General features: G+C 42.7%; 1 protein-coding gene across 2 annotated transcripts in view; it reads right to left on the bottom strand.

The window, feature by feature from the left end:
* Window positions 1–15948, bottom strand: part of HMCN1 (hemicentin 1) — a 327054-nt gene that overhangs the window by 88033 nt on the left and 223073 nt on the right. For both annotated transcript variants that reach the window (XM_073356688.1, XM_073356687.1), the window contains 5 exons: window positions 14854–14967; window positions 8350–8436; window positions 6775–6966; window positions 5734–5907; window positions 3634–3747 (listed from right to left, as the gene is read on the bottom strand). In XM_073356688.1, the coding sequence (XP_073212789.1) occupies window positions 3634–3747; window positions 5734–5907; window positions 6775–6966; window positions 8350–8436; window positions 14854–14967 (681 nt within the window). The remainder of the gene's footprint in view (window positions 1–3633; window positions 3748–5733; window positions 5908–6774; window positions 6967–8349; window positions 8437–14853; window positions 14968–15948) is intronic.

The raw sequence follows: 15948 nt of genomic DNA, 5'->3' as shown, positions 1-15948 counted from the left end.
CTGAGGTAGGCCGCTACCACCGTCATGCATTTTGTAAACACCCTGGGACAGACAAAATGGGAGGATCGTGAATTGGTAGTGATTCTGTCCCACCACAAAACAGAGGAAGCACCTGTGCCCCTCGAATATGTGGATGTGCAAGTATGAGTCCTGCAGATCGAGGGCAGCATACCAGTCCCTGGGATCCAGGGAGGGGATGATGGAGGCCAGGGAAACCATGCAGAACTTGAGTTTCACCATGTACTGGTTCAGACTTTGCAGGTCCAGGATGGGTCTGAGGCCCCCTTTGGCCTTCAGGATAAGGAAGTATTGGGAGTAATACCCCCTGCCCATGAACTCCTCAGGCACTGCCTCTACCGCTGCTAGTCCTAGAAGCTGCCCCACCTCCTGCTCGAGCAGAGCCTTGTGTGAGGGGTCCCCCAATAGGGATGGGGGTGGGGGGTGGTTGGGCAGGGAGGAAGTAAACTGGAGGGTGTAACCCCGGGAGATGGTGTTGAGGACCCATCAGTCCAAGGTTAGCTATGACCATTCTGGGAGGAAAGGACACAACTGGTTGGAGAAGGGGAGCTTTATTGTGCGTGGATCCCTGATGAAGACTGGTGGGGTGCCCCCAAGCGGCCCGTCAAAAGCACCTTTTCCCCACCTGCTTGCCCTTAGAGGAGCCAGGCTGGAAGGCCGGCCAAGACTGCCTCTGTGGGCGTCTCTTATAGTCCTGTTGTTTCTTGTGGGTGGCCTCATACTTTGGGAAGGCAGCCTGGGTGGGAGTCTGCTGTGGCCTGAACTTAGGTCTTGCCGGAGCCGGTACATATAGGCCCAGAGTCTGGAGGGTCGTATGGGAGTCTTTCATGCCATGCAGATTTGTATCTGTCTCCTCCGCAAACAGGGCTTTCCTGTCAAAATGGGAGATCCTGCATGGAGGACTGTGCCTCGCTGGAAAGCCCAGAGAGCAGGAACCATGACGCCCATCTCATGGACACCGCAGAGGCCATGGATTGTGCAGCCGTATCCGCAGCATCCAAGGCTGCCTGCAGGGACGCCCTAGCAGCCGCTGCCCCCTCCTCCACTAGTGCCTTGAATTCCTTTCTATCACTCTTCTGGAGGGAGTCCTCAAACTTGGGCAGGGAGCCCCCCAGATTGAATTCGTACCGGCCCAGGAGAGCCTGATGATTTGCCACTCGCAACTGGAAGCTCAAAGACAAATAAATTTTCCTTCCAAAAGAGTCCAGTCTCCGAGAGTCTTTATTCTTTGGGGTTGGGGCTGGTTGATCCTGCCATTTCCTATGGTTGACTGACTCGACCACCAGGGAATTGGGCACCGGGTGCGTATACAAGTACTCATGCCCCTTGGTGGGTACTAAGTACTTGCGTTCCGCCTTCTTAGAGATAGGGGCCAACGAGGCTGGTGTCTGCCACAGGGCATTTGAAATTTTAGCCACCCCTTCATGAAGAGGCAAGGCCACCCTACCCAGTGCTGACGAGGACAGTACATTAAACAGGGAGTCTGAGGGCTCCTCCATCTCCTCTGCCTGGAGGTGGAGGCTTGCTGCCACCCTCTTTAAGAATTCTTGATGTGCCCTGAAGTCCTCCTGTCAGGCAGAGGGGGGCGGGGCCGCAATCGCCTCCTCCGGGCAGGGCGAGGAGACCCGGTGCAGCGCTCTGGGTATCGGCCGGCACCAGAGGGTCCAACACCTGGTCGGACTCTGGGAACGATGCCAAGGATGCACGTCCCAGCGACTCCTTCCTTGGGGGTCTGGATAGGGTGGCCGATGGAGCCTCCGAAGCACCGGCCACCGAGTGGGCCTTTAACGGGAGCTGCACTGGAGGCCACGGTGCCCACTGGTACCATTGGGCCGGCCACGATACTCGGTGCCACTGCACCTGCTGTGGCACTGGTGGGGTTGACTGTTGGGCTTGGCTGGCCTGGCCCATCAAAGGACGGCTATGAATGGAGGCCGGGCTGGCGTACGATCTGATGCTGCCTCTGGACTGGGAGGAGCAGCAGTGCCGGGATCAAAGTTGGCCATGGGACCACGATCTCGACGTGGAGGACTGGTCCAATGGTAGCAGCTGCTCCGCGGACGGCCTTGACGGGCAGACCCGCACCGGCGAGACGCCGGCAATCGACGCCCGGGGCTGCAATGTCTTGGCAGAGACTTGGAGCAGGAGTCTGAGCAGGAACGGCATTGATGACCATGCCGTGACCTGCTGTGGTACCCCCTCTGAGACGAAGACCGTTGGCGGCGCCTGTTGCGGTCCATCAATAATCACTCCTTGAGGACGAGCGGTGCCGAGAGTCCCAAACAGACGGAACCCAGACAGAGAGTCTGGTCGGCGTTGAGGGTGATCCACCTGCACTCTGTCCCAAGCGGTTGCTGGGCAGTGAATGGCATCGGGAACATTTCCTCGACCGAGACCAAGCCTGAGGCTACTGGGAGATCCCAGCGGTGGCTTGCCTCTAGAGCGTGGGGCCAACATCAGCAGCGCTCCGGGCAGCGGCATGGACATAACATCCCAGGCCACCTGGAGGGCTTCAGGCGTGGAAGGCATCTGGACATCTGGAGAGGCCTGTTCTGTAGGGACTGGGCTACTCCACTCAACGTGAGTCGGAGGCCTGGGGCCCGGTGGGGAGCGAGGACTGCCCGACATGGGTCTAGCCTCTGTCCCAGATTTCCTTTGGTGCCGCTGTGAAGAGGGAGTCTTCCTGGCCCTCTTGGCATGCCCCATGAACAGGGAGTGGTGCCAAATGTTGGATGGCACCGGAGGGTCGCCGCGTACCGACACCATGGTGCCAGGTACCGGTTCGGAGCGACGTGCCAGAGTCGGGCTCAGCGCCGACTCCATCAGGATGGCCTGGAGCCTAATGTCCCTTTCTCTTTTGGTCCAAGGCTTAAATGACTTGCAAATCTTGCACCTTTCGCTGATATGGATTTCTCCCAAACAGCGCAAACAGTCTGCGTGCGGGTCACTTCTTGGCATAGAACGCCTACAAGAGCCGCACGACTTAAAGCCCAGGACATGCCCTGGCCCAGCTCACTGACTAACTAAACTAACTGAACAGCTACCTAACTACAGGTACTAGCACTGAATAAATGAACAGTACTGGGGATCGAGCTACAGCAAAGCTGGAGCAGAGTAGTTCTGACACACCTTCACTGGCGGCAAGAAGGAACGGAGGGTGGGGAGAGCGCGCAGCTCCCCTTATACCGTGCCAGGCAGGCGCCACTCCAGAGGTCGCGGGGGACACTTCCCCCTACGGGTACTGCTAGGGGAAAAACTTCTGGCACTGGTGCACATGGCGAGCATGCACACCTATTGTGGAATACACATGAGCAATCACTTGAAGAAGAACAAACATTTCAGCAGAAAGAGAAGTGCATCATCTCTACATCTTCCCCTGGGCATTGCAAAGCCTCCAGTAACCTCAACTGAATGCTTGTAAATGGTGTCATGCAAATCTTCCTGATGTCTTTCAAGATGGTGGGCATGATTTGTATTAATGCAAGTGTTAGCTGGATAGAGTGAGTACCTGCTGGTTCAGAAACCCTAGTGAATAGCAGAATGGGTAAAACTGTAAAGAAAAAATGGAGGAACGAGAAAAAATTAAAACGTATTCCATTGTTATAACAAACTTACTGTAGATTTTCACTTCATAGTGTTTCAGTGTTTCCCCAGCTTCATTTGTGGCTATGCAGGTGTATCTACCAGCGCTGTCCTCCTGTGCATTTAGAATCTGCAGGATTCGCCCTCCTGCAGAAAGATGATATTATTCTCTAGCATTAGCATCATACTCTTGATCCTCAGGTTATTAATGTTTTCTGCAGTCATACTTTCAACCCTGAGAGCTAAATTCTTCTCTTGGATGTGTAAGCACAACTCACATTGAACTCAGAAGGAATTGCACATGTATAATTTAGGTCAGGATGTGGCACTATGTAGTAATGAATGTACAGTATCTGAATTGGGTATGGAATCACTCTCTCCTTGACTAGGTATGTGTTATAGTTCCTATGAAAGTGTTAAAGCAGTTCTGGACATGAATTAATTTATGGTCCTGTGCTTTGTCTGAATAATTGTGCTTCACCTTCTCTTTTCTGTGAACAAGTAAAAATGCACTAATTCTACATATAGGGCTGGATGGATCTGAGGCACTGTACTGTAGTTTAGTTTCAGCAGTGTACTTCAAGTGAAAAGATACTCAGTGTGGAGAATAGAGAGAAGATAACACTCTTATGTGAAATGTTGTGAATATTAGTGAATCAACAGGATTTGAGACTCCAGATATGCAATTCACTCAAATTGCCTGTACGCTTCAGCATGCATCAGTTTCCTTCTCACAAATTCATGCTTATGTGTGATTTATACTCACTACATTCGCAGAGCACAACCCCAATTTAAACTGGCTACAACTCCCTTCAGCCTGAATTCTTAGGAACTGTCCCCCAGTGAAGTCATTTAATTCCCACATACTAGTAATGCTCACATTTCCTCCCACAGGTGCAAAATTACCAGTAGTGAAGTGTAACAAAAGTGTAACATTCATTTTCATTATATTACCTACAATCTTACCAAAAAAACTTTCCCCTATTTCATATGTCCACAAAGGGCTAGACAAGAGATAATCCAACAAAAGGACAATTACTTTTTTACTTTCTTGATGGTGAGTTACTAATGAGCTATAAAAAATGCAACAGCAGAACCTCAGAGTTATGAACACCTTGAGAACAGAAGTTGTTCGTAACTCTGAAATGTTCATAACTCGGAACAAACGTTCTGGTTGTTCTTTTAAAAGTTTACAACTGAACATTGACTTAATACAGCTTTGAAACTTTACTATGCAGAAGAAAAATGCTGCTCTCTTCCTATTTTAGTACTTTACATTTAACACAGTACTGTACTGTATTTGCTTGCTATTTTTTTGGAGGGGGGGGTGGAGAGGTGTCTCTGCTGCTGCCTGATTGTTTACTTTTGGTTCCAAATGAGGTGTGTGGTTGACCGGTCAGTTCGTAACTCTGGTGTTCATAACTCTGAGGTTTTACTGTATCTTATTTATTTAGCTTTTCTGTTTGTGCTGTCTGTCTATCTTCACTTCCTCTTCAGTTATACCCCCCTATTTCTGAAGTGTTCCCATTATTTTCACAGACAAGTCTAAAGATTAACAGCACAAGGTATGACATATTTTTAGCAGACCTCCTTAATTCTGCTTAATTAGTTTGTAGGCACATCCATTTTATATCCAAATTGTAGTAAGAGGGTAAAATTGCCTAATTTGCACAAATAGATCTTCCTGCAAATTTTGCAGACATAATTAAGGAGGTAAACTGGAAATTTCCATAAGTCATTCAATTTGCCTTTTTAATATAGATATGATTTAGTATGGTAATGAATACACTTTAAAGTTATCAAGCGATAGTGGTGATGTGTGTCATTATCAATATTTCAAATGAATTTACCATGTTATTATTATGCTGTTACCACCTAACTTTAATCATTACATTGTAACTGTGCAATTAACTTGTCTCATCACCATCGTTTTACAGAGCAAAGGGATAAATATGATCTGAATGCATAAAAATAATTAATTAGCTAACGTTTGTGAAACACTGAGATCCTGGGATGAAAAATGCTACAGAAGTACAAAGTGATGCTATTATTACAACTAATTGTTTTGATTTATGAATGTGTCATTTGATAAGTGACAAAACATTTATTTTATTTAAGAATAAAAATAATTACCTGGCAAAATTCGGATATTTCTGTTAGATTCCAGTGGAGCTCCATCTTTTAGCCAGGTAATTGTAGCTGGTGGGTATGAATAAGCCTCACAAGCCAGGGATGTGGGGCTATTTAGGATAACAGTGACGTCTTCTGCACTGCCATGACTGTCGGTACCCGCAATGGTTGGAGACACTGGGAAGCAATAAGAAGATCCTCAGCAATGGAATTGACAGCCATTAAAAGCAATTTAAGGCTACTATAACTTTTAAATTGAGAACTGCTGGTGTTATTTGAAGTCTCTTTATAAAGAAAATTCAATATCCTGTTTAGGGACTTGGTTCTAACTTATATAAGTGGATGTGCATCACTACTAGGCGTGTGTGAACTGTTCACAACGAAACCCAGAACCAGGCAAAAGTCCTATAGCACTAGCTGAAGCTCTGTCTGGTTTCCTGTTTTGTCCTGAAGTTGAAATTCAGCCTACGTTCATAGAGGCTGTCCTTTTCAGATGCTGTCAAACGGTGCAAGGGGAGAAGGCTAGCCACCAGCTACTACTCCACCACCTCCCAAAGACTATTATCAGCTAGTGGTGAACAGGTCTACTGTCTGATCTTCCTGAAAACTATTGCTAGGCAGGGGATGTGGGCCAGGATATGAGACTATGTAAAAGAAACTCTACTGTATTAGTTGTAGTCTGTAACATGATAACCATCATAATAAAATAACAGGTGGTCTGAGTTTTTATGAAACAATATTTCCTTTAATGGTGTCCGTCACACATTTCTTCTGTAAAACACTAGACAATACACTGTTTTGTTCAATCTATATGTAGATTAATTCCTGTTCTAACTCCCTGTTTTCCAACCTAATTTGTTTCTTCTTAAAGGTATAGGTGCCTTATTAATATTAAATACTTTAGCAAGTATACAGCTGTAAGTATTTAACTCTAGTCAGGTAGCTTAGACATTGCTGCTATTAACTGTTAGAGCCACCCCAGCATGAATATCCACCTTTCAATGAGATGAATACCTTCTTTAGATAACCAGCACAATCACTTACCAAGTACATTGAGACTGTAACTTTTGCTTTTGTCACCAGCTATATTGGATGCAACACATGTATATCGCCCTGTGTAAGTAACTTGAGCATTGGTGATCTGAAGAAAACGTCCACTGGAAAGAATCTGGTGATCTCCATCCTGGGTAAGAGGCTGCCCATCTTTTACCCATGTAATCTTTGGTACAGGATTCCCTTAATAAAAATACAATTAATTGTAAGTGTTAATTACTGTAGCTTCTAGAATATGAAAAGTTACTGAACAATAGAAAAGAACATTTTCATGTGTCCACTTAAAATTTCCCTTTTAGGAAAGTTCTATAGAATACATATTCTATAGCCCTATAGGTTTTTGAACCATCCTCTAGAATTTTATAAGAACAGCCATACTGGGTCAGACCAATAGTCCATCTATGCCAGTATCCTGTTCTGACAGTGGCCAATGCCAGGTGCTTCAGAGAAAATGAACAGAAGAGGTAATCATCAAGTGATCCAATCCCCTGTTGCCCATTCACATCTTCTGACAACAGAGGCTAGAGACACCATCCCTGCCCATCTGGGCTACTAGTCATTGATGGACTTATTTGGTTATTTTTGGAACCCTGTTATAGTCTTGTCCTTCACAACATCCTCTGGCAAAGAGTTCCACAGGTTAACTGTGCATTGTATGACAAAATACTTCCTTTTGTTTGTTTTAAACTGACTTCCTGTTAATTTCATTTGGTGACCCCCTTGTTCTTATGTTATGAGAACGAGTAAATAACACTTCCTTATTTACTTTCTCCACTTCAGTCATGATATTATAGTCCTCTATCATATCCCACCTTAGTAGTTTCTTTTCTAAGCTAAAAAGTCCCAGTCTTGTTAATCTCTCCTCATATGGAAGCTTCTCCATATCCCTAATCATTTTTGTTGCCTTTTCTGTACCTTTTCCAATTCCAGTACATCTTTTTTGAGATGGGGGTTGACCACATCTGCACACAGTATTCAAGATGTGGGCATACCAGGGATATATATAGAAGTAATATATTTTCTGTCTTATTATCTATCCCTTTCCTAATGGTTCCCAACATTGTGTTAGGTTTTTTGACTGCTGCTGCACGCTGAGTGTATGCTTTCAGAGAACTATCCACAATGACTCCAAGATCTCTTTCTTGACTGGTAACTGCCAATTTAGACCCCATCATTTTATATGTATAGTTGGGATTATATTTTACAATGTGCATTACTTTGCACATAAAAGGGATATACTTTTCTGTTAAATTCTACAGGATGTTTAAAAAATAAACTATAGAAAGAGTCTCTCTCAAATTTTATAGGATATTTCTCTTAGGGTTATTTACTAAAAACACATTCATTTAAAAAACCCACTGCATTGACAGTGATATTAAAACATGTAAAAAAGAACAGTCAAGATAAAACTAAGAGACAAATTCTGGCTTTCAGCTATTTGTACATATACACTCAAACAACTGTGGTCAGGAAGGGAACTGTGATGTGGACAACTAACACACACACCAGGCTGCTGTGGGTTTAGCAGTTGAATAGGAAACATATTGTGACATTGCAAAGCCTTACCTATGACTTCACAAGTTAATGTAACACTGTGTTTTTCTTTCACTTTCACATCCTCCAGTTTATTCTCACCCACAATTCCTGGGGGCACTATTAGGGAGAAAAAAGGCATAATATTGCACACTATTAGTTACACCAATTTAAATATAACACACTACAGACCTATATTGGTATAACTATATCACTCAGGTGTGCGAAAAATTCATACCCGAGCGCCGTAATTATACCGACACAATCCCCAGTGTAGACAGTGCTATGTTGGCAGGAGTGCTTCTCCCATGGACTTAGCTACTGCCTCTCGGGAAGGTGGATTAATTACGCCAATTGGAGAGCTCTCACCCGTCGGTTTAGAGCATCTTCATTAAAGCGCTACATCAGCACAGTTGCACTGATGCAGCATAGTAAGCGTAGTCCTGCCCGATTTGTCTCTGTGTCTGAACATATCGCTTCTTTCGTATAAAAATAACAAATGGCTGAATCAGACCTACTAGGAACAGGCCCACATTGGTGACAGTGCAAAGTTACAACACCCGAGCAGGATTTACAGGAAACAAAATGTTCCACTCTACAACCAGCCAGCCCCACTGGCCAGCACCCCCACCTCAATCTCCCCCGCTTGCTCCTTTTGAGCTGGCTAGTCCTTGTGAGGTACTGGTGAAGAGCAGTCCTTGCACACTCAATACAAGGAGTACATTTGTGACTAGCCCTGCAGGGGAACACAGGAGAGAATCTGCTCATGACCTCTATTACCACTTGAGCACTTGCTCAAAGGTCGACCTGCAGTCTGACCCAAAATCTGTTCTATTTCTAACCACCTGTGTGCATACAGAAAACACACATCTGTGCAAATTACACATAAACAAGAAATACAGGCCAAGATACACTACTGTTAGTGAGAGGAGGATTTAACTCCCCGCTAATTTCAGGAGAGCAACCCCTGGTTTATGCCAGCAGAAGCAAAATCAGAATCAGGCAATAATGTTTGCACCACTGCTAACCACACTCACTCATTCATCTGCAGCTTTAGAGCCTAATTTCCTGGAAACAACCCTCATATTTTCAGTACTTGCATAAATAGACAAGGCACATGAAAACTGGCTCATTAGTATGTGTACCAACATGACCAGAGGCAAGCTGTGAACCTCTTACTCCCATTTGTGAGCCACCCCATTGGCATGATATGCTTCATTTATTGTTGGGAAAAGCGCAACACAGTTAACTCTGTGGTTTTGGAGAAGCAATTGCTTCTTTAAATGAAGGGCATTTTGTAGTACTTGGGTCAAGGAAAAAGGAGTTAGGACTCAGAGCAGTAATATAGCATAGAAGCTGAAGAAGACAAAGCAACATGGCTATAAGGAGGACTGGTTAGGTTCTCTGAAGTATAACAAGGGATTTAGAGAGACCTTTATAACTGGGAAGGAAGAGAAGATGATGAACTAGGGACCAAATTCTACCCACATGTAACCCCAAATAGTGCAGGTGTGACACTGCAATCCACAATGTTTTATGGAAATATGCTTATGAGTGTGAATATAATGTAACTGGAATATGTTATATGCAAAAGGTCTCTTGTAAGGTATCATTACAAAGCTTATAATCTACTGAGTGTGTGCATCCCATTTGTAAGAATGTATCATTCTTGTCTGAAACCAGGAATATGAAGTATAACTCTGAGGTCCCATTGTAATTATGCAAAGTGTGGGCCATTAATGGTGGTTTGGAAGCTTGATGGCTCCCATTGACTAGGACAATTGGCTGTAAATGGCTCTGTTAACTTTCAAACCTTCCTGTGTATGTGTAGGCCCGCCCAGGAAGAATGGAGGATGGGGGTCTCACAGGACATGTGACCATGTCACATGATACTGGAATCCATCTTAAATCTGGTACTTTTCCATTCAGAAGGGGGGGGAGTGGACCCAGAGAGACAAAAGATTCACGCCTTGTGGCAAAGATATAAAAGGGGGTGGAACAGAACAAAGAGGGCTGCAGTCATCAGAACACCCCAGCTTTCTGCCTAAGATGTCTGCAGGAACTAACAAGGGATATAACAGGGGAAAGAATTGGGCCCAGACTAGGAAGGAGTCTAGCCTGTGAAAGAAGCTTATTGGAACATCTCCGAGGGTGAGATTTTACTTGTAATCAGTTTCTTGACGTATTAAGCTTAGACTTGTGTGTTTTGTTTTATTTTGCTTGATAACTCACTTTGTTCTCTCTGATTTTATTTGGAACCACTTAAATCCTACTTTTTATACTTAATAAAATCACTTTTGTTTATTAATTAATCCAGAGTAAGTGATTAATGAGTTTACCCTGTATAAGCTTTAAACAGAGTAAAACGATTAATTTGGGGTTTGGATCTTATTGGGAACTGCGTGTTGGAAACAGGTAACCTGCTGAGTGGTTTTCAGTTAACGCCTGCAGCTTTGGGGGCATGGTTCAGACCTTGGGTCTGTGTTGCAGCAGGCTACAAGGCAGGGTTCTGGAGTCCCACGATGGCAGGGAAAACTGGCTCAAGGTAATTTCAGCGCGTCAGGTGACAGCCCGAAGAGGGGTCTCTGTGACCGAACCAGTCACAGCAGGACTGGGCTCTAGATAGCTAGATACACCAGAAAGACAGAAAGTGAAGAATTTTTTGCTTTCACGCAATTTAACTGTGACCTACCAGTAATTTGGAAGTGAAAGTTAATTTTTAAAAAACATTTCAAGATATAGAATTTACTTTAAACTGATGAGAAAATTAGATCAGATCTTAAGCAACTGATAAGGAGTAAAGGAGTTTAAAATGAAAGAGGGAGAACAAAAATAAATCAAGCCAACAACTCAAACCCTGGGCTGAAAGCTGGAGAAACTACTTCATTGTCAGTGGCTAAAAATTGTCCTCTGAACAATGTGCTTAGTGGGGTGATGGTTACTGGCAGACTCAGCCATGGTAGTAAGGTCAGTGGACAAGCAGACATGGCTAATATATGGCATATCCTTGCCAAGTGTGATGAAATTAGGGTCAAACCCTCTCAGTCTGAGTGTATGAAAACTACTGAAAAGGCTTTTATGAGAGTTCTACATTAAAATGTGACTAGACAAAAACAATAAATGGGAGACATGGAAAAAATTACAGATGAAATCAGACACGCTCAGAACTGTTTTGAGGAAAGCTGGGCCAACTATTACTGCTCACAATAAATTAAAAAAAAGAAAAAGAATTACACACACAACACAACCTTGTCTCCAAATTCATTCAGTAAATTATTAACACTAAATTATTCCAGACTTTCAGAAAAATATGACATAGTTACCTCAAAAATCTTTTGGAGATATAGTACTAATAAGGCCACACCAATGTGTCTGAACAACCTGGCTTGCCTGCCTGCTACAAAGTGATTTATGGAAACAAATGCCAGCTTGACTGCCAGTATAAGAATGGGCTGTTAGTATCTTTGTGGTACCTTCTGTTTAAAGCATTTACTTGTTTAACTTGGTGTATACTCTGTGTACCTAATGGCTTAATTCCTATAACTAGCCCTTTGAAATACAAATAAATTATTAGAATGCAAAAATAAATACAAAAAAGGAAAACAGAAGAGGCTTCCATCCTGCAAATTTCCATGTAACCCAATTAAGATAGGTTTCACTTAGCATTTCTGATCAAGGCAAGTGAAGACTATTGTAGTGAGGCTCCCAATTCCATCACTGGCATCTTCTGTTAAAGTTAGAACCATTTGATGAAAACAGTGAAATGACTATTACTTTTACTGCTTATCCCGCTTTTACATTTTTCCATGTGCCTGAGCTAATCAAATAAACGTGAATGGACAGAATATAGTTATCATTTAGGGTCTGACTTTCAGAAGGGCTGAAGACCCACAACTCCAGCTGAAATCAATGGGAGCACACATTGCTCAGCACTTCAGAAAAGCAAGAGCTTATAGTATTATCCTGCCAAATGGTGTGATTGTCAGTGAAGTTTCAGGATGCCTGACAATTACTTGCTGATGAAAAAATAATACTGACTACTAATCTGGAAATAGTATGCCACCCCAAATTTATGCACATTCCTGGGGAAAATGTAACTTAAAAAAAAAAAGTTTGTGACTGACAAAATTATATAATACAGCATTTTGGGTAATTGTACTACAAAGTTCATTATACTGTTTAACTGTGCTGGCTGGCTCAGCCATTATTGCATGCATAGTTTAATCACTTTCTAGAAATAAAGTCATGGCCATGGAAGGTTTTCAGTGGAGCACAGATTTTTCAGATAAAGGTTTTGGTTCCACCTTCAGCTCAGCTCCACCATTTATTTTCATTGTAGGCTTCGGCTTTTCCTTTACAACTTTGTTATGGCAGACCATTATCCTGTAACCACTCTTTGTTCTATTTCCTTTATATCTAAAGTAGTATAAAACTTGGCTGTTTCCGTTCACAAGGGTTTTGCAGAAACATTTTGTTCAGTGCCCATGAGGTTGTACCCTGAGTGTTTCTCTGAGTTCTGGCACTGAATGAGATGGATTCACAGTATTAAGTTTCACATGGTTTCCTGCATATAATGCTGTAATTTTTACAAACTGAAATTAAGTAGTTATCAGTGATTCCATTATATGTTGTCATGCCTAAATGATATTAATTTTCAAATAAAACCATGGCCAGTTTACATGTAAGTCTGACTTGTTTAAAATTGATTTTCAGATCATGTTATCAAGTGCACTTTCATTTTTCGTAGGGCTTGTCTAGAAGAACTTTTAGTGCACAGCAACTTGGGGTGTAAATATACAGCACACTAGCCATGTGGCACACTAGGGAATTTTTTCAAAGCAGAGTAGATCAAAGTGCACTAGGGAACTTTTAGTGCATGGTAGGAGGGTCTACATGGACAGTGCATGGCATACTAGTGCACTGTAGATACACATCCAGCTTGCTATGCGCTAATTTTCTTGGGTAACTCAGATCCCACCCCATCTAATATCCCATCACAGGCCTATTTACCATGAATATTTAATTACCAAAACCATGTTATCCCATCATACCATCTCCTCCATAAACTTATCGAGTTTAATCTTAAAGCCAGATAGGTCTTTTGCCCCTACTGCTTCCCTTGGAAGGCTATTCCAAAACTTCACTCCTGTGATGGTTAGAAAACTTCGTCTAATTTCTAGTCTAAATTTCCTGGTGGCCAGTTTATATCCATTTGTTCTTGTGTCCACATTGGTACTGAGCTTAAATAATTCCTCTCCCTCTCCAGTATTTATCCCTCTGATATATTTATAGAGAGCAATCATATCTCCCCTTAACCTTCTTTTAGTTAGGCTAAACAAGCCAAGCTCCTTGAGTCTCCTTTCATAAGACAAGTTTTCCATTCCTTGGATCATCCTAGTAGCCCTTCTCTGTACCTGTTCCAGTTTGAATTCATCCTTCTCAAACATGGGAGACCAGAACTGCACACAGTATTCCAGGTGAGGTCTCACCAGTGCCTTGTATAATGGTACTAAAACCTCCTTATCCCTACTGGAAATACCTCTGCTGATGCATCCCAAGACCTCATTAGTTTTTTTCTCGGCCATATCACATTGGCGGATCATAGTCATCCTATGATCAACCAATACTCCAAGGTCCTTTTCCTCCTCCGTTACTTCTAATTGATGCGTCCCAAGCTTATAACTAAAATTCTTGTTATTAATCCCTAAATGCATGACCTTACACTTCTCACTATTAAATTTCATCCTATTACTATTACTCCAGTTTACAAGGTCATCCAGATCCTCCTGTAGGATATCCCTGTCCTTCTCTAAATTGGCAATACCTCCCAGCTTTGTATCATCCGCAAACTTTATTAGCACACTCCCACTTTTTGTGCCAAGGTCAGTAATAAAAAGATTAAATAAGATAGGTCCCAAAACCGATCCTTGAGGAACTCCACTGGTAACCTCCCTCCAGCCTGACAGTTCACCTTTCAGTAGGACCCGTTGTAGTCTCCCCTTTAACCAATTCCTTATCCACCTTTCAATTTTCCTATTGATCCCCATCTTATCCAATTTAACTAATAATTCCCCATGTGGCACGGTATCAAATGCCTTACTGAAATCTAGGTAAATTAGATCCACTGCGTTTTCTTTGTCTAAAAAATCTGTTACTTTCTCAAAGACGGAGATCAGGTTGGTTTGGCACGATCTACCTTTTGTAAAACCATGTTGTATTTTGTCCCATTTACCATTGACTTGCTGGAGGATTCTCTGCTCCTTGAAGTCTTTAAACTACGATTTGAGGACTTCAATAGCACAGATATAGGTGTGAAGTTTTTTGCAGGAGTGGTGGGTGAAATTCTGTGGCCTGCGTTGTGCAGGAGGTCAGACTAGATGATCATAATGGTCCCTTCTGACTTAAATATCTATATCTATACCTAACTGTTCATCTAGACAAGTCCTATGGGGAACTATGTATAAACTTTAATATATATGCTGGTGAAACATACAGTATGACACTTTTTGTCTACTTTCATCAAAATCATATACTTACCTAAAACTGAAACGCCAAAATGTTTCCTCGCTTCTCCTGCAGCATTGGTTACTATACAGGTATATTGACCAGCATCTTCCACTTTAGTGTGCATTAAACGCAGTGTCCTGCCCCCTGAAGAGAAAAGGCACAAGAATATACAGGTATTAAAATAGCCTCCCAAACAAATAAAGGATGCCAAAAATCCCACACTGAATGCATCCAAACCATTTCTGTGATTTTACAATCACGTTTAAAAATAGATTATCTCCTGATGCTATATAAAAGACTCTCAAACAGGAGAAACTGACTCTGGGCTCTATTCTGCTTCCTGCAAAACTCTCATTGATCACAGGGGGCAGGATCAGACCCTAATACAGCAAAGGCCTGTGCTTAACTTTGATTATGTGACTATTCACATTGGAGTCAGTGGGACTATCACCTATATAAGTGCTTTGGTGAACACCTAGTTGGCTACACATGGAAAGCAAATTTACTAAACACAAGGTGCTATCAAATGCATAAATTAAGAAGAGGAAAAAAATTAAAAAAATGTTCTTAATATATTCTAATTTTAATATTAGTTTTAGGTGTTATCCATAAAAGTAGGCAACAATTTTAGTAGGCAAAAGATAATTTCTTATTAAGTTGATTGCTTCTCCTCCATCATCACCCTCTGAGCTGTGTAGTGAGCAAACACCTGCAAACACCTGTGTGTCTTCCCTCACATCTTGTCCTCCCCACACTTGCACAGCAAAAGTTGCACAGTTTTACTGGCAGGGTTTTCCCGGTTCATACTTATACTAAAACTTACTAAAAGCTCTTCCATTTCCTACATCTATTATCTTCATGCAGATGTGATGTGATGGGGGGTTTTCCATGTTTTTTAAAGGAACCATATTAGAAAAAACATGGACAAACAGAAGAGGATTCAGAGTGAATGGAAGCAGCGTGTGGGCCACTCAATCAGTTTTTGATCTCCTGCCATGCAAAGCATGCTTTTGATCTACAGAACTGAATTATTCCTTTGGAAGAGTTAAAGGGTGAACTATTTTAAGATATTAATTTAGGGATTGTTCCCTCAGCATCTTCACAAGCAAAAACAATGGAAACTCC

The sequence above is a fragment of the Lepidochelys kempii genome, chromosome 8 (assembly GCF_965140265.1).
Source record: "Lepidochelys kempii isolate rLepKem1 chromosome 8, rLepKem1.hap2, whole genome shotgun sequence".
Lineage (NCBI taxonomy): Eukaryota > Metazoa > Chordata > Testudines > Cheloniidae > Lepidochelys > Lepidochelys kempii.
The sequence above is the reverse complement of the archived record's forward strand: the minus strand, read 5'-3'. Positions and strand labels throughout refer to the sequence as shown.